Source organism: Drepanopeziza brunnea, assembly GCF_022702325.1.
Source record: "Drepanopeziza brunnea f. sp. 'multigermtubi' strain 214-2 chromosome Unknown ctg10, whole genome shotgun sequence".
NCBI lineage: Eukaryota > Fungi > Ascomycota > Leotiomycetes > Helotiales > Drepanopezizaceae > Drepanopeziza > Drepanopeziza brunnea.
Genome location: NW_027094073.1, coordinates 1,787,456 through 1,809,456, shown reverse-complemented (window position 1 = coordinate 1,809,456; position 22,001 = coordinate 1,787,456). Strand labels below are relative to the sequence as shown.

The window sequence follows — 22,001 nt, the reverse complement described above, 5'->3', positions numbered from 1 at the left end:
ATGTTCTGATGGTCCATTCCGGTATCAACATCTCATCTACCTCTAGTATTCGACGCTCAACTTCAAGCTAGAACTCAATGTCCAAATCGAGACTGAGATGGGAGATGTGAATTTGTGGTATGGGGGAATTTGTTTGAGCCAGGACTGAGAATTCTAGAGCATCGTTAGCAGGAACATGGGGTGATAATTCTGTAAATCACTTTATAGCATTCCCCATCTTAATAAAATAAACAATGAACGTCAGTCCCGACTACCATCATACGCGACGTCAGTATATACAAACCATAAGGAAACCACAAGGGGACAAACCCTGTCCCCCAACCCCCCGGGCTAACCTGACCAGCCAGTGAACTATTGGCGAGGCTGTTCCTGAGGGCAGTAAAAACAGCGATGCTTTTTGTTAGAGAGCTGGCCTTGGACATATATATATATATCTATATATCTTGGAGTCCTGTAAGAGAAATAGGGAGATGTGATTTCAATGTACGTTGCTCTCAAAAGACATACTAGCTGTGTGCTTTCAAACAGCCTTGAGGGATGGCAAGCTTGAGATATACCAGCCGGACTCAATTTCTTGACACCCATTCCTGGCTGTCTTCTTGTAATATTGTATTCGACCAAGTGATGGAGGAGAGTCCCTATGGGAAGACTTATATCTTGAGATCAGCTCGAGGGAAGGGCTGCAAGACCGACTGAGACTGAAAGGGGCGAAGCTTGAAGCCAGCAGTAATAGCCAATTCTGGAATCACCAAGAGGCTGGGCCCCGGACTATGCAAGTCTGATGGTTGACTGAGTAAAGCTGGACAAAGACCAAAGTCGGGTCTATTTTCAGCTACTGATGTGGTTTGTCAACAGCATCCTGTCCCCCCTTGTGCCTATCAAAATTTCAAGAAAGGGGAGTAGTAAACAGAGAGAGTCTGCCGAGGCACACTGAGGCCACGCGAAGGGAGCTAAAGTGTGATGACGAGGTGTGGCGCCAGCTGTGTGTGGCTATGTAGAACGTCCAACCTTTATTGTTCCATCGTTAAATCGTTATAACTTCCAACCGTCTGCGCCTCCTTTCCCAAGGAATCCTCACAACCAGACAAGCATTTCGATTCCCTTGAAATAATAACCGCAAAAGACTGTCAGGATGTTGGAATACTTCACTTCCAAGAAAGTCAAGAAACAGGAAACGGAAAAGAAAGCAGAGGCTGGCCTACTACCACCCCTCATCAACGAGGAAGACGAACATTTCCTGGAGCGCATCGTGTCTGCAGAGGGCACTCCACCACCGCTCCCTGAGCGACCGCGTGTATTGGGGCCAGAGGCGGGGGACTCGACGGGGAGTGCGGCGCAGGTAGTTGTGCATGATGGGAATGATACTGCTGAGGAAGAGAAGAGGCGGAGCCCGAAGGACAAAGGGAAAGGGAAGGAGAGTGAGAAAGATGCCGAGAAGGAGAAGAAGCCTGGAAGATTCTCTTTCTTGCATAGGAGTGGAACGAAGAAGGTATGGCAAAATTAATACCGTTGTGGGAACCAAGCCGAAAAACTAACTGGTTCATAGAACAAAGACGGGTTAAAGGCAGACTCAACTGTCGCCACACCAAACGAAGCTGCTACTGAAGAGATAGACATCAACAAAGTCCTCGAGGACCTCAACCTTTCCGCCGTCAATAACCGCGCTTTCTCTATCTCGGAAGAATCGCAAGTCATTCTCCAGAAGTTCACAGTTATCCTCAAAGACCTCATCAATGGCGTACCGACCGCTTACGACGATCTCACACACCTCCTCGACGACTCCCAAAAAACACTAGCGAAGGGCTACGACCATCTACCGGGGTTCCTGCAGAAGCTGGTCATGACTCTGCCGGATAAGTTAACCAAGAACCTAGGGCCCGAGATCCTAGCCGCAGCTGCTGAAGCCCAAGTCTTGAACACAGCCACGGCTGGAGGCGCCGAAACCGCAGGAGGTGCAGCCGGAATCGGCGCAGCAGCCATGAAGTTCCTCAAACCCACCAGTCTCAAAGACCTCGTCACGAAGCCCGGAGCCGTAGTTTCCATGCTGAAAGCGATATTGAACGCTCTGAAGCTGAGGTGGCCAGCATTCATGGGAACCAACGTCCTGCTCAGCATTGCACTTTTCAGTATGTATTCTCCTCTTACCTGACACCAAAACCCCGCCCCGTCCGCTGCTAAAGGGTTCTAGTCCTGCTGTTCGTATTCTGGTACTGCCACAAGCGCGGCCGCGAAGTGCGTCTAGAGAAAGAAGCGAAGGTCGATAGCGAAGGACGCATCATTGAGCTAGACGACGACCCTATGCTGCCCAGCGGAGAGTCCAGCCAGAGCCGACCAGGTCCATCGCGGAGCCATACAGATCGGGAGCAGCGTTCCCGGCCATCGAGTCGTGAGAATGGATCCGGTCCGTCGAGCAGCGAGCGGGAACCGGATCGGGAGCACCGACATGAGCAGCAGGTGGGAGAGCGGGACCATGCATAGGGGAGACCTACGAGTATGACGAGTGAGAATGATGAGAGGAAGAGAGACGGAGAGCAAACGAACTCCTATGATAATGACGGATGAAATACCCTTTACGACTGTCTGGTTTGGCTTACGGATGGGCTGGATGGGACTTGAGCACAGCAACTTAAGTAGGCGTTAAGAAACAATATACAGAAAGAACTCTTAGGATTTAGTGAGTGCATGCAGTGCAGTCAGTATATGGTGCTCACTGGTGATTTGCTCAACCTCGCAAAAGAGTACTCAAAAGACCGAGATCCAAGCTCTTGCCAAAGAAAACTGCATCCTGATTCCCTAATGTTCTCGAATTTCATCGACACGCTCCAACGATTATATGGACGGCGTTCCTAATTCCATGATGCCATTGTACCAAAGATAGGTGGCGCTATGTAAAAGGCTCACAACACCATGAATTGATCCGCTCCCAAATCTGCCCCGAAAAAAAAAGACCCAGTATTAAACCCCAGAGAGCAATGCCCAATCAAATTCGCCGTCAGAGAACAGATCCCATAGCAACGCGCGCCTGATTCCAAGCCACGAAGCAACGTTGATAATGAATCCAGTGACCTGAGGAGCAATCGATCTAGCCCTCATAGTCGGAATCGTCCTCCCAGTTTTTTCGCTTCGATTTCTTGACCTTCAAAAGTGCCGCAGTCTTTCTGGTGACTTTGGCAGCCTGCTTGAATGGGGCAGGAGGTGGCGGGGGTGGAACGTATTTAGGCATCGTCAACTTCTCAGTCAAATAATCCTGAAAAGCCTTCAGCTCATCTTGCGACAGGTCGTGTGCTGGAGCTTTACGAGGACCCTCGTTTATCACTCGGACAGTATCAAGGCCCCGCACACTAGTGATCTCCGAAAATCCCTCTGTAAGGCACGAGGAGTCAGCAACTGCTTGTTCAAAGAGGTCTCGGAAATGTCCTCATATACCCGAGGACAATCAAGAATAGGAAGCGACAGATCTTTCATGACATACTGGTTTGGACGAACTTCTTGACCTGCATATCCTGCTGGCCGAGTGTATTAGGCCACTGGTGGCTGATAGCCCCTGGTAATATGAATCAGTCCTATGTGTCTGGAACGGCGGGAAATTCGAGATTACGTACAGTGCGTAATACGTAGATTGAGGATCTTGACATTCGGGAGGGAAAGCATGATGATATCCCAGGAAGTCCTATCCTTGCGTCCCCATCCAAACCATTCGAACGTAACCTCCTTCAGGGAATCACGGCATATGACAGGAATTGATGAGCCTAGGGTAGCAAACATCTTAGTAATTTTGTCAAAAGGTCAAGCATAGTCAGACCTACATAGCTTGCTTTCTTGGCCGATCCGGAAGTTGTTCTTATAGAAGAACGGCTTAGTCTCCTCATAAATCTCTTTGCTGGCAATCATAAGGTTGAATCCCACGGTTTTCGCAGCTTGTTCGCCATTCCTATAGGCACAAGTGAGCAGAAAATTCATAGGTCAGATGGAAAGAAGCTAACCAGGAACGTCGGAGGACCTTGAATCCAGCAATAGCGAAATCATAGATGCGGTAGCGAACTTTGGAATACCAAGAGTCAGCAGTCGCCTGATCAAAAGAGTGTTGGGAGTATTAGAAAACATCCTGGGATGAGAAGAAAACGAATTCCCCTGTAACGTACGTTCAATCGGCAACTTGCGAAATCGGAAGATAGTCTTATCTAAGAGCAAAGTCAGTACCTTTCAATGTCACGATGGCGTTCTCAAAACATGTTTGTCCATAGGGAATGGATACTCGGGGCTGTTCTGTGAAATGAAGCCTCCAGTATGCCCGTCTTGTTGAGTATGTTCGAGCAGATAGGGAAAATTACCAGCGCTACCAATAGCCATAGCACATTTGAACGCCGCAGCCTCCCAATCATCCTTGCCCAGCTTGATAGCAGCATGTCTCGCATCATCCGCCTTGATTAGAACACCGGTCTCCTTCGACGAGAATGACTCTGAATCAACGTTCTTCAGGCTGATAATCTCGTATCTTCCACCGCCGAGATCGCGGACGATGGCCAGACCACTCTCGATCTTGTTGTTGGACTTGATGGTCTGGAAGACTGGCGCAGACTCCATGGGGACAATGAGTTCAGGTTGGAGAAGCTCGGGTGTGGGTTCGATAGCTGTAGCGGAGGCGGCGCTCATTGGGCTGGGGGGAGGAGACTCATAGTCGGAGACGACATCATCGCGGGCGACTTTGGTCGGTAGTTTACCGGTCTTTGTACGAGTGACGCGCATATCGATGGTTTACTCTTTACTCTGTGCGAAGGGTCAGCAGAAAGGTGAAGAGGTGGCGTCGCGACAGCCCAAAGATATCGCAGAAACAATTGAAGGTAAGGGATACGGTACTTTATCTTCCAGCCGTCTTGTTATTGGAATCGGAATCAAGATCGAGGAAAGGAAGAGGAAGAGTATGTTGCGGGGCAAAGAGGTATGTGTTTCTTGATGGACGAGAGGTTGAGTCCATGAAGTCGAGTTGATGAGGTCGAGTCGATGAGGGAGGTATCGGGAAGAATCTGCTCGTTATATCAGGAAGGAGCTGTGCGGGAGCTAGCGGCATACCTACTAGTGCCGTCATGTGACGGCTTCGGACGGTGAATAAACAGAGTCGACTATATAACCTTGACTTTAGCGCTGACTCCCCTATATACAATGTGCTCTGCATCCTTTGGACAGTGAAATCAACCGAACAGCAGGCAAACTTAAAAGGACAGCAGGTGTAAGAAGTGAGCGTGCAGAGCATACTAACCACATATCTACCGTGGTATTTGGTCTATACAATCAAGCCCTGTGTACTCCTTAGATTCTGAGGAGTAACCATTCAGATTGATATAAGGCATTGATTATAAGGTCTGCATTAACATGCTTTACCAATGGAACTGCAAGATCAAAGCACCTCACCTTGTTCACAGGCTAGATCAATCAGGTTTAGCTCTAAGGAAAATTCGATAGCAAACAACACGCGGCAAGACAAACGCAGAAACGGCAAAATTTCAAGAGGTTGAAGAAAGAAGGGTATACTTTTGTTATTTTCACAAACGCCTTTTATAGTAGCTCTTTATTCTACATCCAGATCCAGATCCAGCAACGCCACCTAAAAGTACCTAGTACAGCAGTCCACTGTTACAGTTAGCACATATCCACCTGACGGATTCCAAGGATGGACTTACATTTGATGAATAGCAGTAGGTCCCTCCTCATTAAACTCCACTCTCGACAGGAAACCTTTCGACGCCCCCTGGTCCACCACGAAAATAACCTTAGCAGCGACCTGAGCACCAAGAAATACCGCCTCATCAAAATTTTTCCATTCAGGAAAGTAGGTTGGAGCCACGGCGACCTTGATACTTGTCGGCGACTGCGAGTGCGAAGAATGAGATTGAGTATCGTTGAAGGAAGCCATAGAAGCGTTAGGGTTGAGGGCAGGGTTCGAGGCAGTGGTAGCCGCGATGAGCAGGGGATTGACGGCGCTAGCAGTGGGAGGCGCATGTGGTGTTGACGAGAAAGAGGCGTTTGGTGTTTGAGATCCGGTGCCGCTGGGTGTAGCAAGGTTGGAAGGAAGCTCGCTCATGAACATGGTTGCTGAGCTGGGAGAAACCAGGTAGCGGTTGTTGAGAACAGCGATGAGCGCATCCTTGAATCCTCTGATCTTCGACCCAGATCCACAGATCACCAGAGCGTCCCATGCAGCCTGTCTCTTCGAGATATCGTTGACGGATAGGACAGTGCGGTAGACCGTATCGGCAATCTGGTCTAGGTAGCCCTCGCTCGCTGCCTGGAAACGCTCGGTCCCAATCTCAATATCTCTACGAATGCGACCGGGATTCGCCTCTTCCCTTTCCTTTCGCTTCTCCTCTTTCTTGGCGGCTTTGTTCGCTTCCCGCTGAGTAGTCTCAATCACTGGAGCAGGTGCTCCATCCACGGCCGGAATACCATCTTCGGCTTTAGACTCAATAGCAGACACTGGTTCTTCGGCAACTGGCTCAGGGGTCCTTTGTCGCTTGGCTGCAGGTGAGTCCTGGACCGCCTCTTCATAGTGGAAGGTAGCACGTGGGCGTTTCGAGTTGGGCAATCGCAACGGTCTCGCAGCCGCAAGAGCAGCCGCCTCCTTCTCGGCTTCACGATTTGCCTTGCGTAATGCTGCTCTTTCTTCCTTCTCCTTTTGCTTCTTCGCCAGGAACTCTTGCGTCTTCCCGCTGGTCACAATGCTCGCAACGTCCAACACTCCATCATCTTCGATGGGTTTATCGTCACCGAGAGCATAATCATCCTCAACATCGTCCAAGAGCGGGACTCGAGGTGGCTCAGTGATTTTAACATTTGGCCCTGACGAAGATGCCCCAGTCGTCGCAGCAGCAGCCGGATTGCTATCACCATCCATCGGCACATCTGCTACGTCCGTCCCAGGCATCGGGGTTCCCGGAGGCAGAATCTCGCAGATCAAGCTCTTCTTCAGATGCTCGGCCATATTTCGCGTGAAATCCTTCGTCTCCAATAGCTCCATCAACTTCCGTGTCATGGCCTCTCCTCCAGAGCCGCGGACGATACCCCTTCCCGCAATCTGGAAGTCGGCAACGGCTGTAACGTCCACCTTCTCAAACCCAACATCGATGATGGTGGCGTTCTGCAGGGCGAAGGCGTATGAAGTAGATATTGCACTGTCCAAAATGCACAGAGCAGGCGTCTTGAACCTCTGGAAAATGAACTGTGTAAGATCTTCGTGATTCTTTGCCGTCCAACACGGCTGCGCAATCAACATAACCGGCGTATGTAATGGCGCATTGAAGGTGGCTTTGACATGTTCCAGGAAGGCATAGAAGGCAGGCAAATTCTCGATCCGTCCCTCTGCGCAACATTAGCATTATCTAACACACCAGACAAGACGAGGAATGCTCACCCTTCAATGGCCATATAGCCCCCTCTTCATCCTCTGGATCCTCAATCAACTCTTCTTCCTCCCCATCCGCTCCTCCCATCTGTACATCGTCGCTTGTGCTAGCCGTGTCCTTCTTGACTGCACGGATTTTATGCGGCTCGAAAGTCTTCCCATCGGGTGCAGCAAAAACTCTGGTAGGGAATCGATGCGAAGCCGGCGTAAAGGATTCGGGTAGGCCGAGTTGGGCGAGCGTGGTCTGCGAGCCCGGCGCAATTATAAGGATGTGGTCATCTTTGAACGGCGGCATTGTAAACCGTGGTTGTTGCAGCCAACTTACAGTGGTGGTAGGTGCTGGCTATTTTAAGCGACTGTGGTTTTGTGTGCTTGATACTCTGGCGCGCTGCGGTCGTCGAAATGATGTCTGTGGAGGAGAACTGTAATGCAGCTTAACGCGCGTGGTCGACGCGATTTCGCGACCCACTTAAAACTCTGTACAAGTATTAGTTATCATTATATCACGTGATATACCACCCTATTCTGATCAATAGTCAATTAAATACCTTTATATATATCGATATTTATAGATTATTCATAAGTTAACCGTTTCTTGAACACAGCTGAACAAATCATAGTACTTAATTTGGGTCATCTAAAGAACTCCCTTTTAAACTCCCAATAAAGCTTAATAATCTACCTAAGCGAGGTATTTTATTGACAATCAGTTTTCTAGGCCTTTTTCAAACGCCCAGGCACAATTCTAAGACCTACACGGTTCCGAGCACTATGATCTTCACACGTTGATTCGGATTCTCATTTAAAGGGTGGCACGCGACATCCATGCATCATCGCTGGAACGTGTTGATTCCCCAAGACTTCGTTACACATCGGAGCTCCACGAAGAGCGACCCTCGAATATTTCCTTCTACCTGCCCACCCTCTCAAACACACTTCCAAGCCTCCGCCTTGTGATAGTTTGCCGGATCCACAATCGTACTCCTCTTTGGGTACTTGCAATGCTCTCTCACCAGCTCCACACCTTGAGATCTATCATCATTGACATATTTCGTTCCCCGGATCGTCTCCGGCCCATTCCCATTCTCGACCCACTCGACCATACGCATGAGTACGTTGTCCTGGGGGTCAGCGGTTGAGACTTGATCCAATTGATTGCCGATTAGATAGGCGCCGGTGCCTCCGCCACAGTGGCCTGTTTGGGTGTCAAAGCCAGGTTCTTTTCATATGGCGGGTAGTAAAATTGTCAAGGGAGTGAAGAACGAGAGACTTACCCATTCCAGGCACCCTAAATAAGCGGTAGAAGTCATCGAGCTCTGATGGACTCATGCCCATGGTCTGGGAGACGTGGTTGTAGTACCAAGGACTATTTGTCGAAGTGATAATACCGTCACTTAGGCCATGGTAGTGTACTATTCAGCGCGTCAGATATATTCATTTTCCCCCAGAGGGTTTAGGAGTGGGTGTGGGAGTGACTTACACAGCTTCCCACCTGATTTCTGGAACGCTGAGATGTCGCCTTCCCAGGTGGCGATGTTGAATGGGTTCTGGTCTTTGGCTGCCTTGGCGTCTTGAATGTTGTATGTTGCCGGGTCCCAGCTCGAGTCGTCTGTAGGCTGTCAGCGTCTCTGTTATACTACCCCCACGCGTATTTCACAGGGAGGAGAGAACTAGGACATAGCTCACTGTATACAACGTATCTGAACCAATCATCTGAATACGGGAAAGACCCTCCCGTGTAGTAGAGGAAAACTGCGACAGATTCTTCCCCAGGCTGCATCCTCGGGTAGATGAGTTCGCCATCAACACCATAGTAATCTTCATATACTTTGGTCACGGCTCCAACTTGCTCTTCCGACAGACAGTCTGCTGCTGTTGAGTTTCCTGCAGGACACAGGAGCGTTGCAGGGTTGAATTGACACAAGTCTGGATCCTCAAGAACTCCATCCAAAACCCCATCAATCCAATCACACTGACGGAGAATCTCGGGACGAACCAGGCCCATCCACTGATCCACGCTCACAAAGGTGGGGTCTCCCTCCACGCCAAATAGCGTGAAGAAGAGAGCGCTCCAGCTTGAGAGAGAGGGAAAGTTGAGGGCTGGAGCACCTACTACAACGCCATCGAAGTCCTCAGGGTAGCTTTGCACGGCTTTCAAACCTTGACGACCACCGGTGCTGCAGCCAAGGTAGTAGGACTTGTTGTGGGCGGTGCCATAAAAAAGTTCAGTGACTTGCTTGCCGACCACGACGCCAGTATGCATGCTACGGTCTGCAAAGTCACGAACAACGTCCGTGTTGTTCTCAAAAGCCTCGTTTGCTGTAAGTCTTTGAGTCATGTACGCAAGATGGAGTAACTTACATAGCCCCTCGTTCCATTGTGGCCATTGTTAGCTCCTAAAAACGAATAAGCTTCAACCTCTTCATCCTCGATCCAGGGACAGCTAACCAACAGTGGCGAATCCAAAGCCACTAGCATAAGCAAGATCATAATACTAACATCAGAAAGGAGTCAGTGAATTAAACCCCTTTCCCATAATCCCCTTACAACATATCCGCGTTCCGCCGAATCCTCAACAAGTTCCTCCGTTCTCCCACCTCCAAAGTACAAGAGAAAACATACCTGTATGCAACCACTCACACCTCCATTCCCCGTACTCAAAAACCGCCCCGTCCAATTCGTCGGTAGCCACGCCTCCAGCGTGATGCCGCTTCGATCAGTGGTCGCCACATACATAGCTACCCTGCACAGATCCACCGAGACAAGCTGAAACGGTTGGTCGCATGAATCCAGATCGTAGTCCTGCGAGAGCGAGAGGTTGGTGCCGGCTGGCACGAGCTCTGCGAAGTTGACCGTCACATTTTCCAGCGCCAGAGAAGCCCCGAATTGAGAGCAAGATGCCGCTTGGTCTGATCCTGACGCGAGAGCTTGTGCGTTCGAGGAAGCGGCAAGAAGGACCGAGAGGGTGGAGGGCTTTAGGACGCGCATGATTGGACAACGAGGTGAGGTCCTGTAGAAGTAACAGGTAGGCAGGAGGTAGGTTGCACGTAGTAAACAATCAAGGCCGTGGCATCAGGCCGAAGGGAAGGGCGCGCGACTCTGACTCTTTATGGGCATCCCAAATGAGCAAGAAGATTCCAAGAGACGACCAAGAGACGACATAGGCAGGTAGGTGATCAGTAGGGGTACTGCTGAGTAGTGTGTTGGCCAAGAAAGGGCAAACAAATTATCGCTCTCTTGAGAGACAGACCGAAGTCCAAGAAGCTTGGTTCTGCGCGCATCTGGAAGTCGGTGAAAGTAAGCCTTGGTACTGCGGAGTGAGACCACGGGAGTATCCACTCAGCAGGTTTTGATAACAGAATGAACCTTTGAAAGCAGATCAAGAGGTAGTTGTACCGTCGCCATATCCCTTCCACTTGCTTGCAGTTGTAGATACGACTTTGCCCAACACAAAGCCGGCAAAAGCATGTACTAGCGGTACTACTACGTTGTAAATCAAAGAGCATAAGCCTTTCTCTCTTGACCTTTGACTTTGGGGTGATCTTCGATACCGGTATGGAAGGAGTAGGGAAGGAAATTCATATCCCTACCTACTCGTGCGGGACCGCCATGAAGTCGGTCCGCCAAGGCGAAAATCGCCCCAAAATATGGTTTGCAGGAGTCCAGAACTCCACTTCCCCCTCCCCCTCCCCCTAAAATACTACGTAGTAGTTGTATACCGGTAGAACTACGTACGTTGTACTACTACAACGTACAGCAAATGTAATTCTGGGTCTTTTATGGGCCGATTCCGGGGGATATACCGTTGTGGCAGGCGGTATAGCAAGGGGTAAAAGGGGTGAGTGAGTATACAAGGGTTTTATTAAGCCAATCGAAATAAAGAAAAGATTAATCGATTCGGATTTTACGTAGTACGTATCTAGTATGGAGTTGGCCCTCCTTGAACATCGATTACAGCTTGACAACGCTTCTACTACAGTACGGTTCGTATGGAGATTCGATATAGCTATTAAGAATAGCGTCTTAAGCCTTCGTTATGATTTCTCGTAGTCTTTAAAAGAGATCCATTAAGCGTTATAAACAAATAAATAATATTTCTTTTTAATAAAGTGGGTTTTTTCGAGCGTTTACGTCGTTTTCTCGGTGTTTAAGTAGCCAAAGTCGTCGAAAAGCTTTTTTGTAAAGTTATCGGTGAACTCAATTACTGATTGGTATCTATTATTAAGAGGTACGTAGTAAATAGCATGCAGCTTACGTAACAGCAAAGCGAGCTTGGGAGTGCATCTACCAACGTACTACGTATATACGTGCAATCAAGAGTCCATATAATTTCGAGAGGCCTGTTTGTTTGAATAATGTGAAATTCTAAATAATAATATATTACTAGTCTTTAATTTTTCGTACCTTTAGCTCTATCACTAAAACGTGACCTCTATACATTTATAACTATAAATCCTTAACAACGTGAACTAATTTAATTCTGGAATAAAAAGAAGAACATGCTAAAGGAAGTGACGTGCTATATTAGCTAATTTTATGGTCTTAGTCTTCGAAACCTTCGTAAATTGTGAACGAGAGTAATCGAATGCATCTTTAATGTAAAGACCTCTTAAAGTCTTGACCCGAGAAATAGCCACGTAATCTGATTTAGTAACGTAATTTTTAACAGTCAAATTCGTAATTATCTTATCCGCCATAACCTTTTAAGATCTATCAGTGATAATAACGAAAGCAATAGTAAAAAAGAGCTGCGTCCGAGTATAAGTTCTATTCCTTAGCATGCGTTCGCTTGTCAAGGTATATCCTACTCCTCTGGCTCTAAGCGATCTAGCAATAGACTCGCCCTCTTTTATACTTATATTAATAAGCGGGCGAGAAGGCGTGGATGCTTTTGCTATATCTTTATAGCTTTCCTAAATTGAAACGACTTTATTCTTTGTTTGAGACTTAAAGTTGGCGGCCTGCTCCTTACAAGTGTAACATTTGGCACATTCTTGCTTAATCGTGCCGTTTAAAGCGACTCATGTTTCTTAAACGGTTTTTGGAAGCGAAGATGTTAAAAGTCAGGGAATCACGTAGAATTTAGTAGTAATTACGTTGCTTATTATTTTAGAATTCTGCTACCCGTCACCACTCGCACTTTTTAATTGACCAATCAATTTTAGTCGCTTAAAAAGGTTATTTGCATTTTTTCAGGAGGCCACAGTCCCCCTTATAAGGGAAGGAGCTCTCAGGAAATACCACGGTACCGGCGTAATTGTTACACCCTTGAGGGTGCCTCAAAAAGTTTAGTTTCCACTTTAAGCCCCCTGGTTACCCTACCCTTAAGAGTGTAACAATTAAGCCTGGGACGTAGTACAAAGCTCGCAAGCTCGCTTTGATAGCTATCAATAGATAGAAAACGGGTCGAATACACAAGAATTCTAAGCCAAAACAAAGATTTGAAGCAAGACGAAGGATAGGTAAAGTCAAGCGGCCTTTATTTCGATTGGCTTAAAACCCTTGTATACTCCCCCCTTTTACCCCTTGCTATACCGCCTGCTACAACGGTACTACTACTACTATATGCCCTGGAATCGGCCCATGAAAGACCCAGTGTTACGTAGCACATTTAATTCAGGGGGGAAGAGTATTGTTTGCAGGAGTCCATAACTCCACTGAAGTCTGACAAGGCATTCCGTGAGTCTCCAAGATTTTCTGTCGCCTTAGCGGGCCGACTTCACAGCGGTCCCGCACGAGTAAGGAATATCGATAGAAGGCGGTCATTTTTCAGTGATACAGTCAACTTTTTCGTGCCTTTTTTCATATTACAAATATCTATTGCAATTTTTGATAGGAAAATGAATTATAAGATATAACACTATTCTTTGATAATAAATCTAATCGTCGGTTTCCTTAAATTCAATTCGAAAGAATTGACCGACGCGCCAGGTCGGGATTTTTTTACAATTTAAATCCAAGGTAACCGACGATTAACTTAGGAAAAAACTTAAAGAGTCAATAGAATTCGGAACGCGATTATATTCTCATATCAACCTCGTCGGCGCCATTCGAATAACTTTCAATTAAGTAAATAATTAAATAATTACACATAACCTTCTAAAAATCATAATCGCCACCTCCGAATCTACATTCCCTTCTATTCTTAACAGCATAAAGCAACAATAGACCGATCGGTTCTTGCAAATTCGCCGCACGTTTTAAAGTGCGCCGATCATTCCAAAAGCTTCGCATCTTTATTTGCATAGCCGCCCTTTTCTTATTAAACTCTATATTCATCGGTGATTTTTCATTCCATCGATCATGATCAATCAAGCTAGCTCGATAAGTAAAGAAGCTCTTGTGCTAGCCTTTTGGCGCGTATCGTTCTACATCTTTTTTTTCTTTCTCTTGCAAGCTATATCTGCTAGCTTATTGCGTGTTAAAGCGTTTGCCGCTCTTAAAAGACGAAAAGATTGAGTTTGCTACGCCGCGGATATCAAACTTCGTTGCTTGATAGCCGATGTATATTAAGAAAGATATGCTTTTGCGCAACCTTGCGTTTTGTGCACTCGATAAAGCATTGCTTTTTTGGGGGGGGGGGGTTTGGTAGTTTTCGGCCATTGAATCTCGCGTTGAATGGACGTAGAGGAACGGTGAATTTAGCGGCAATCGTGCTCGGTTTAATAGAAATATTGAATTTTCTGAAAGCGATAGCTTTAGCAATTCTTTTCTTCGTTTCGGCTTCGATTTGAGTTATGATATAGTTAATTAATCGCGTGTAGAAGGAAAATCACGTAAAAGTTGACCGTGTTACTGAAAAATGACCGTAGTAATGAAGAGTACTAGGAACCGCATTCCTGCCTCTGACTTGTACTCCGACCAGGGATACGATTACTCACTTATGCAGAAAACCACCCCGGTTCCAATCTGATGAGGTCGGAGTCCCCGCGGTGAAATTTGTTTGTTCAGCTGACTTGCTAAGCTCCCTGGATACATCACATAATGGTACGTTGCATTACGCATAGCTGTAGTATATGTAGTCGAAACGTCTAAACCTTCAATTCATACCTAGTATATACTAAAAATCTTACTCACCCTGAGAGCCAGCCACCTGTCTCTCCTTCTACTCTATCGGCCAAGAAAAGATTCATGGCAGCCGCGTATTGGTTGCAAAATAGCAAGAGAACGCCCGGCTATATATCCCTTACCCCCACCCCCCCACGACTCGAGAGAAAAGCCCCCCAAAATATACATTATGAAAACACTTTATCTAGAAGGACGCAACAGCAACGGCGATAGCCTGACTATCGGAATGTGAGATCGAGATGCTGATTTCCTTCACACCAGCATTCTTTGCTGAAGCTGCTGCTGCACCGTGAAGCTACACAAATTAGTCGATGATTTTGAAAAGGTCATAGGTCGGTGAACTCACAGTGACAATCGGCGCACCCTCTTCATTATTGATAATCTCAATCTCCTTCAACGGCGCACCCGCTCCCTTGCTCGCCACACCAAGCGACTTGAACACGGCCTCCTTGGCACTCCACTTACCGGCAAACGAAGCTTGCGGGCTTGGAGCCTTCAAGCAGTAGGCGCGCTCGGCATCTGTGAAGTTGCGCTCGAGGAAAGTATCGTTCTCGATGTTGATGGCTGAGATGTCCTCGACATCGACACCAACCTTGTTGCTGGCAGTCGCCGCACCCTTGGCCAGAGACTCTACCATTTGCTTGGTAGCTTCCGTCTTGGCCTTGTTGGCTGGTTGCTTAGCGAAGTTAGGTGCGTAGGTCAATGTAGATGTCTTCTTGTCCATCGAGACACGTGCGTCGGGATTCAGGAAGACATCTCCTTGTTGGTCGTCGGTGTATGGCGAGTGTGTCTTGGCGACAAAGATGGTGTTGGAGATCATTCCGTTGTGGAAGTATCGGTAGGTTTTCTTCTGTCTGGCCTCAACTTTGGTGCAGTATGCAGCGTAGGTATCCTCATCCAGAGTAGCGAAGAGGTATTTTGGGTGAATACCAATGGCCTGAGCACCCTTCTGACCGAAGCCGAATGATGTCACCGAGAATGCCTTGACACCGTCCGTTTGAATGCTTCGGTTGGGGTAGACGATGTAGTCAAACTTCTCCATGACTTGATCGACATTATCGGCGTTTCTATTGCCAGGAACCAAGCCAGTGTTGAGAACTTGCAAGCATCCGTTCATCATCCAGGCACCAGCAGCACCCTTGGGGTGCCCAGTCAAATACTTTTGGAAGATACCGAGGACAGCGTTACCCTTCTTTCGGCCGAGATGCTTCAATTGTTGACAGATAACAGAAGACTCGTTCTTGTCGTTTGCCACAGTCGATGTACCGTGGAAAGAAGCAACGTCAAGGTCATCAATCGTAAGACCCCAGGTAGCGAGAGCACCACGAAGTGGAGCAATGGATGGATCCTTCTTCCAGAAAGTGTTTCCGAGGCTGTTGAGGACCTCACGCTCTTGACGGGCTGCTTCGCGCTCAATGTGAAGGGCACGATCTTGCGCATACTCAGACTCGTTGAATACTTGGCCCTGGGCCTTCATAGCATCAATCTCTTCGTGAAGGTACTCCAACTCAGACTCTTGCCACTGCTTGATGTTCTTCTTACGGAGCTCGATCTGTCGGCGACGGTACTTGATGTCGAGAAGAGGAGATGGGAACTTGCTTGGGTTCTCACGAGCTGTCGTAAGAACACCTTGACCGGGTGCAGGAACTGATCGGCCAATCTTATCAGTGGCAGTGGTGGTAAGACCAAGAATACCATAGATGGGAACACCCATATCGAGAGCAAGCTTGGCGGTCATGATGACTTGCATGCCGCAACCTTGAGATTCCATGAAGCCGTTTCTGGTGGTTGTCGTTGGGCGAGACATCTCAGCGGGCGTACGGCCGTGAGCAAGCTCATCGACGGCGTTGCTAGTGGCCTTCATGTTGGCGAACTCGTAGGATCCTTCTTCTTGGAAGTCATCGAAGCCGCCGACGAAGCAGACGCGAGCCTTGCCCTCGACAATGGTCTCGTAACCGATATCCACAGACTCGACGGCTGTGGCACAGGCACCGACAGGGGTCTTGATAGGTCCAGTGGACGACAGCAACAACATGTTGACCCAAGCGCTCATCGTGTTGATGAAGGACTCCTGGAGAATATCCTTCTGGAGTGGCTTGTCCAAGAAACGATCCTTGTACATGCCCCTCAGAGCGTGGGTACCACCAATACCGGAACCAATACAATTACCGACCTCGGAGATGTGGACGTACTTGTAGAACTCATATGGATCAGTGATCCCAGACGCCAAAAGAGACTCGACAGTGCAGACGAGAACGAAAAGAGTGACAGGATCAACTTGTGAGATTATGTCGTCGGGGATACCGTAGTTCTTGGCGTTCCATCCCGTTGGAATCTGTCCCGCAACCAGACGATCGAATTGGAGAGCCTTGGGGATGAGAAGGGTAGCTCCCTTTCTCATGCGCACAATGTACTCTCCCGACTCGGGAATCTCGAATATTTCGGCCTTGTCGCCATGCTCACGCTGAAACTCCTCGGCAGTCTCCTTGGAAGTCTCGAATGGCTCGAGGTCTTCTTGGATAACAACCTCTTGAAGGAGTTGCTTTTTGTTTGGGTCGTATCCCTTGAAGAGCTCAGGCTCGATCAGACGGATACCAGAGTGTGCAAGAATGTGCTTCTCGTATTTGGCTTTGATATCCTTGTCATCAACTGGCTCTCCGGTCTTTGCGTCGACCCAGCCGGCGTATTGCTTGCCCTTGATCGGTCCGTTGTGGTTCTTGATAAGACCCATGATCCAAGCCATTTCGACACAGCCCTCGAGAGAGAACTTCCCATGTGCCTCCATCTCCCATCGAGTACGCGAGTTACCCCAGGGTCCGACTTCAGCGAAACCGGTGACAACGACAACCTTCTCCAAATCAACCATACCCTTGAGGTTCTCGTTGAGTGGCTCGATATCTCTCTCCCAGTCTGGAAGACTGGGAAATTCAAACTTGATGTTGGCACGAGGTTCAATGGTGACCTTCTTGTAGAGGGCCTCACTGTCGTCTCCGTTGACAATTTTGTTCTCAATTGCAGTTTCCTTGGTGACAGCCTGTCTGACCTCGCTGGTCTCCATGATGTCCTGTCGAAGCTTGGTCATCAGATTCTTGAGGTCTGGAATGAATTGAAGTCCACCGTTCAGATCGGCGAAGACAGGCTCCGATTGGCAAAGATCGACGACAGCTGGCGACATGAGACCGAGAAGGTTAAAAGCCATCTCCTGTTGAGAGAAAGTGCGGACACCATAAGCTTCGACTCCTTCGGCAACAATGTTGTTTCCAGACATGAGTCCGGTACCGCGAGTCCATCCGATCACCGCACCGCAAATGCTGAGGAAGTTGCCCCAGTTCTCCGAGTGCCATCTGTTAAAGAGGGTCTCCAATCCCAACTTGGACTCGGAGTACAGACCATCGTTTCCGAAGGTTCCGTGGTTTGGAGACAGCGGAAGGACGACCTGGGCAGGTCTGGTCTCGAAGCCACGCTCTGCTTTTTGCGACTTCACACACCCGAGCATGCGAATAAGGTTAGTCAACATGATACGGTGAGCAAGCTCAGACTTGGAATCAATGCTGTCGATCTCGCGACCGTTCTCTGGGATAGCAGCGAATGGGACAATGAAATCAAGATCCCATCCGAGGCCCTTCTTGGTGTCATATATGTAGTCAATCAAAGCCTCTACGTCTTGCTTGCTACCCTGGTTGAAGGGCACAACGATGAGTTGAGAGCCTCGGGAACCGAAGCGAGAATACATGGATTGGTAGTACTCAGTGACTTCGCGAGAAAATCGACTAGTCGTGACGACAACCTTGGCTCCACCACTGATTAGACCTTGAAGAACATCGGCACCAATAGAACCGGCACCGGCACCAGTCATCAAGACGTTCTTGCCCTGGAAAGTGACACCGTTCTTGGCGGCCGTCTCCAAGCCATCGATGTAGAGACCGGTAAGCTTCTTGCTGTACTCCCATCCATGCTCGTCCTTTCTCTTCAAGTGCAAAAAAGGGATCGTCTCGACCTTTCCGTCCTTGGTACGAGGATTGCGGACCTTTTTGACGCCGTTGGCCTTGCCATTTCCGTTCTCTTTTGGAATGATCTGACCTTCGCTCATGGCGAGCGATCGAATGACATCACCATAAAGCGCCTTGATCTGGAGCTGAGACGACTTGGAAAGCTTGTGTTGTTGCTTGATGAGCTTGTAAATGCGGCTGAGATCATTTTGGACCTTGGTTCTATTGCCGTACTCGGATATCTTCCCACCATCGGCCATCTCGCGAACGTAGTGTTCGAGTTTTCGGGCACTTGTACGAGGAACTTCCGCATACGCTAGGTTTCCACGGGCATCGATGGTTGTGTGAGGACCGGTTGGTATCCCAACATCTTTGTAACACGGAGCGGTGTCCAAGACCTCCCTGCAGTTCTCGATGAGCTGCTGACCAAGCTCCTTGGCCAATTGATAGGTCTCGCCACGCTCGGTAGGGCAGTTGTCGATGTGGTATTGCATGAACTCGAGAAGCGTGGGGTTTGAGCGGTTCATGATGCGAATGCATCGACTAACAATCTCACGGTCCACAGCCTTCAAACGGCCAAAGATGACATCGTAGAACATAGTGAGTGCATCTTGACGAGCCCAGTTCCAAGACGAATCATACACTCGGGCCTTGAGAGGTGTGAAACTAGGTTCAATACCAGCAGCGTAGAAATCCCCATGTTCGACATTCCATAGATCTAATTGCGCCTGGAGAGCTGATTGTGATTGTTGAGAGCCAATAAAGGCCTTCTCTCCAGCTCGAAGGTCCATCTTGAGATATCTGGCGAAAAGTTCTAGTTGTTGCTTGAAAAGAGCTCTCTGGTCCTTGGTCAAAGCATCGATTGCAGCTGGATCCATCATCATTCCGCCGCCGCCACCGCCAGCATCTCCTCCAGCGACAGGCGCAGAGAGACTGATGCCTACATTTCCGGCGTACTTCTGCGAAACATCGTCGAGGAAGGCCTTAGCATCGTTCTCAGAGCCTAGACGGGCTGGAGGCTCCATGGTCAAAGCAAGCAGTAGAACTCCGTCTTGTCGTCCTTGCCCAAGTCCCCATCTTGTTTCGAGATATTTCCTTGCTGATGTGATATTGAAGCCACCGGGCATTTTCGAGGAGATCAGCCGTGCAACAAGAGAGGAGGATTGCTTTCCGAGCTGACCGTTGAATGTGGCCTGCATGGAGCCTCCCAACTCATCGAGAGGAACATCTTCTGGTTTTTCGGGTGTAGAACCGAATTCCTTGCCCAAGTCGCCCAGAATCTCGTTTTGGAGGGTAGATTTGCCTGGAAAACCGGTGTGAGTGTCTGCAAGTACAGGGTAAGATTTGAAAGTACGTACCACCAACAAGATCCTTGATTGCCTTGTTCAGAGGAACTTCCAAAAGTGGTTTCTTGAGCTTCTGAGCGATCAATGCTCGCACAATGTCTACAGCTCCAACTGGTGCGTCTGGAACTTGTGCAGCGGGCCCGGCACTTGGTGGAGGAGGGGCAGCTGCTGCCGGGGCACCGCTCGGAGGCGGCGCAGATGCTGCTGGGGCAGAGCTGGGTGCCACTGGCTCGGGCTCGTCCTCCACAGGGTCGACGTCGTAGTATATTTCCTTTGCATCCTTGTTGTAGCAGAGAATTTGTCTTTGGACGGATTTTGCTGCATCGTATGCTTCATACTTGGCGGCAATGGTCCGCTTTGCCATCACCCCTAGGGTGTCCGCAGGACCGATTTCGACAATGCGCTCAGTCGTCTTCTCGGCCAGAATCACGTCTTGCGTCTCAATCCATCTGACGGGCGAGGCGAACTGATATGCCAACAGCTCAACGAGGAGCGTATGGGCGAGCTCTTGCTCAACTTCGGGGCGCATTTCGAAGGTTGTTCAAAGGCCGCAGCGGTTGGGGAAGTTCGGAGGGGTATTAAAATTGTACAAAGGGACAGGATTATGAGAAGCTGACTGGATGCTATGGAGCGGGTAGTTTGTATTTGTATCGCGATTTGAGTGGTGCCTGCCTAGCGAGTTGTCTCGAGAGGTCAAGGAAGGCTGTAAGAAGGCAGCGAAACAAAGTGGGATTGTACCTCCGTACAGCAGAGAAGGATATCAAAGTTGAGAGAGAGTTGTTGATTGCAATTGTGAGGGGGGGAAGGAGGGAGAGGGCTCGAGGAAGAAGGATAGGAGCCGGAGCTGGAGCTGGAGTCGAGGAGAAGTAGCAGACGGGGTGGACGAAATGGCAGTCAGTCAACCAGGCCTGGTCTGGTTGGGTTTGAATGGGGGAAAAAAAAAATGGAACTCGACTTGAGCTTTGGCTTTTCGCTTGCGCTTCCCCACCCAAAATCTCTTAGGAGCTCAACGGGTTACTAGGCTCTAAGCCTGGTTGGGGGCGTAAGTGGTCGAGTATCCCGGCAAGACCTTGCATCAGAGCATCACTATGCATCTCCATCTGCATCCCGATTCCCGCCACAGTAGAGGACCACGATTGGTAAACAAATATTATCACCGCGAAGGTCCGGGTTCGCATCCCGTATCTCAGCATTAACCAAGACTCTGAATACATGCAAGAATACACGCAAGACTATTACAAAAGCAGATTTTGGATTGTGCAATCGCTTTGGTCCAATCTGTCTAGGACAGTACGATCAAGAAGACTAAGCCGAACCCAAGGCTTTGTCTTTTCCTGTCACAATCATCATATACTTGGTACTACTTTCTGTAGCCTCGCTAGGCCAGACGCTGAGCTAGACGGATTTCCCAGTCTGGCAATCAAGAGTTAGGATGTTCTCTTGTTAAAGTAGGCCCGAACTGTTGATGATGGAGTGTGAAGTAGCTAGTAGTACGTAGTACGTAGCACGTAGTACGTAGCGTAGTATACCGGTACCTATACAAGAGAGGGTCCGGACGAGTCGATGTGTTGTTTTGTTGCCTTTGTACAAGGACAATCTCGGACATCTATTATTGCCTCCCGACGTGGAGCGTAGCGTACGATGTATTTGCTGCCCTCAACCCCTCAACCCCCTCATCCCCATCCGGTCCCGTCTTCTGCCAAAGTTGTCCTTGTCGTCCGGTGTCGTCCGGTGTCGTCCTCACTCAGCACTTATGAGGGGGGGCGGGCGGATCGCCGCTCAACACTTCCTAAGCTCACTAGTGGCATGAGTGGGTCCAACTTTTTTTTTTTGGCGAGCTTATGTTGAGGCCGATAATAAAGAGCGCAGTAACATCTACCCAATACATTTCCACTCCACTCACGCAACCAGTGCATAATCCAACCCAACTAACTCAACTGCTACTGAGTGGGTTGCAAATAGCTCCAATCCGTTCCCACTGTCTTCCGCAATCTTCCCTCTTCTTCTTCTTCTTCTTCTTCATCACACAATCGACTCCCCTCCCCCCAATTCAAATCTTCTACCACATTGCACCAATCACATATTATCCCTTCTTTTGATTTTCAGCGACAGTAAGATCTGTTGATTCGACAAAAAATTTCCCGTTCGCTGCTCGCTGCAGCTTCAATTTCGTGCCTGGTCCAGCTCCTGCTCTTCACTGAG

At 48.7% G+C, this 22,001-nt stretch overlaps 5 protein-coding genes across 5 annotated transcripts; 1 reads left to right on the top strand and 4 right to left on the bottom strand.

The window, feature by feature from the left end:
• Positions 1–1,132: 1,132 nt before the first annotated feature.
• Positions 1,133–2,478, top strand: L3040_006178 (uncharacterized protein; the record flags this gene model as incomplete). Its single annotated transcript, XM_007288382.2, has 3 exons — positions 1,133–1,489; positions 1,547–2,126; positions 2,189–2,478. The coding sequence occupies 3 exons, from the start codon at positions 1,133–1,135 to the stop codon at positions 2,476–2,478; spliced, it is 1,227 nt and encodes a 408-aa protein (XP_007288444.2).
• A 604-nt stretch (positions 2,479–3,082) lies between these two features.
• L3040_006177 (uncharacterized protein) lies at positions 3,083–4,746 on the bottom strand (the record flags this gene model as incomplete). The annotated part of the gene is made up of 7 exons (XM_066156766.1): positions 3,083–3,363; positions 3,473–3,544; positions 3,603–3,749; positions 3,807–3,931; positions 3,984–4,041; positions 4,143–4,181; positions 4,332–4,746. The coding sequence occupies 7 exons, from the start codon at positions 4,744–4,746 to the stop codon at positions 3,083–3,085; spliced, it is 1,137 nt and encodes a 378-aa protein (XP_066011325.1).
• Positions 4,747–5,612: 866 nt separating this feature from the next.
• Positions 5,613–7,691, bottom strand: L3040_006176 (uncharacterized protein; the record flags this gene model as incomplete). Its single annotated transcript, XM_066156763.1, has 3 exons — positions 5,613–5,628; positions 5,679–7,353; positions 7,406–7,691. 3 exons carry the CDS (start codon positions 7,689–7,691, stop codon positions 5,613–5,615), a joined length of 1,977 nt encoding a protein of 658 aa, XP_066011324.1.
• Positions 7,692–8,322: 631 nt separating this feature from the next.
• On the bottom strand, positions 8,323–10,384 carry L3040_006175 (uncharacterized protein; the record flags this gene model as incomplete). Its single annotated transcript, XM_007288384.2, has 7 exons — positions 8,323–8,591; positions 8,671–8,808; positions 8,877–9,005; positions 9,083–9,707; positions 9,758–9,792; positions 9,845–9,890; positions 10,019–10,384. 7 exons carry the CDS (start codon positions 10,382–10,384, stop codon positions 8,323–8,325), a joined length of 1,608 nt encoding a protein of 535 aa, XP_007288446.2.
• A 4,264-nt stretch (positions 10,385–14,648) lies between these two features.
• L3040_006174 (uncharacterized protein) lies at positions 14,649–20,328 on the bottom strand (the record flags this gene model as incomplete). Its single annotated transcript, XM_007288385.2, has 3 exons — positions 14,649–14,759; positions 14,811–19,756; positions 19,812–20,328. The coding sequence occupies 3 exons, from the start codon at positions 20,326–20,328 to the stop codon at positions 14,649–14,651; spliced, it is 5,574 nt and encodes a 1,857-aa protein (XP_007288447.2).
• Between the last annotated feature and the right edge of the window lie 1,673 nt (positions 20,329–22,001).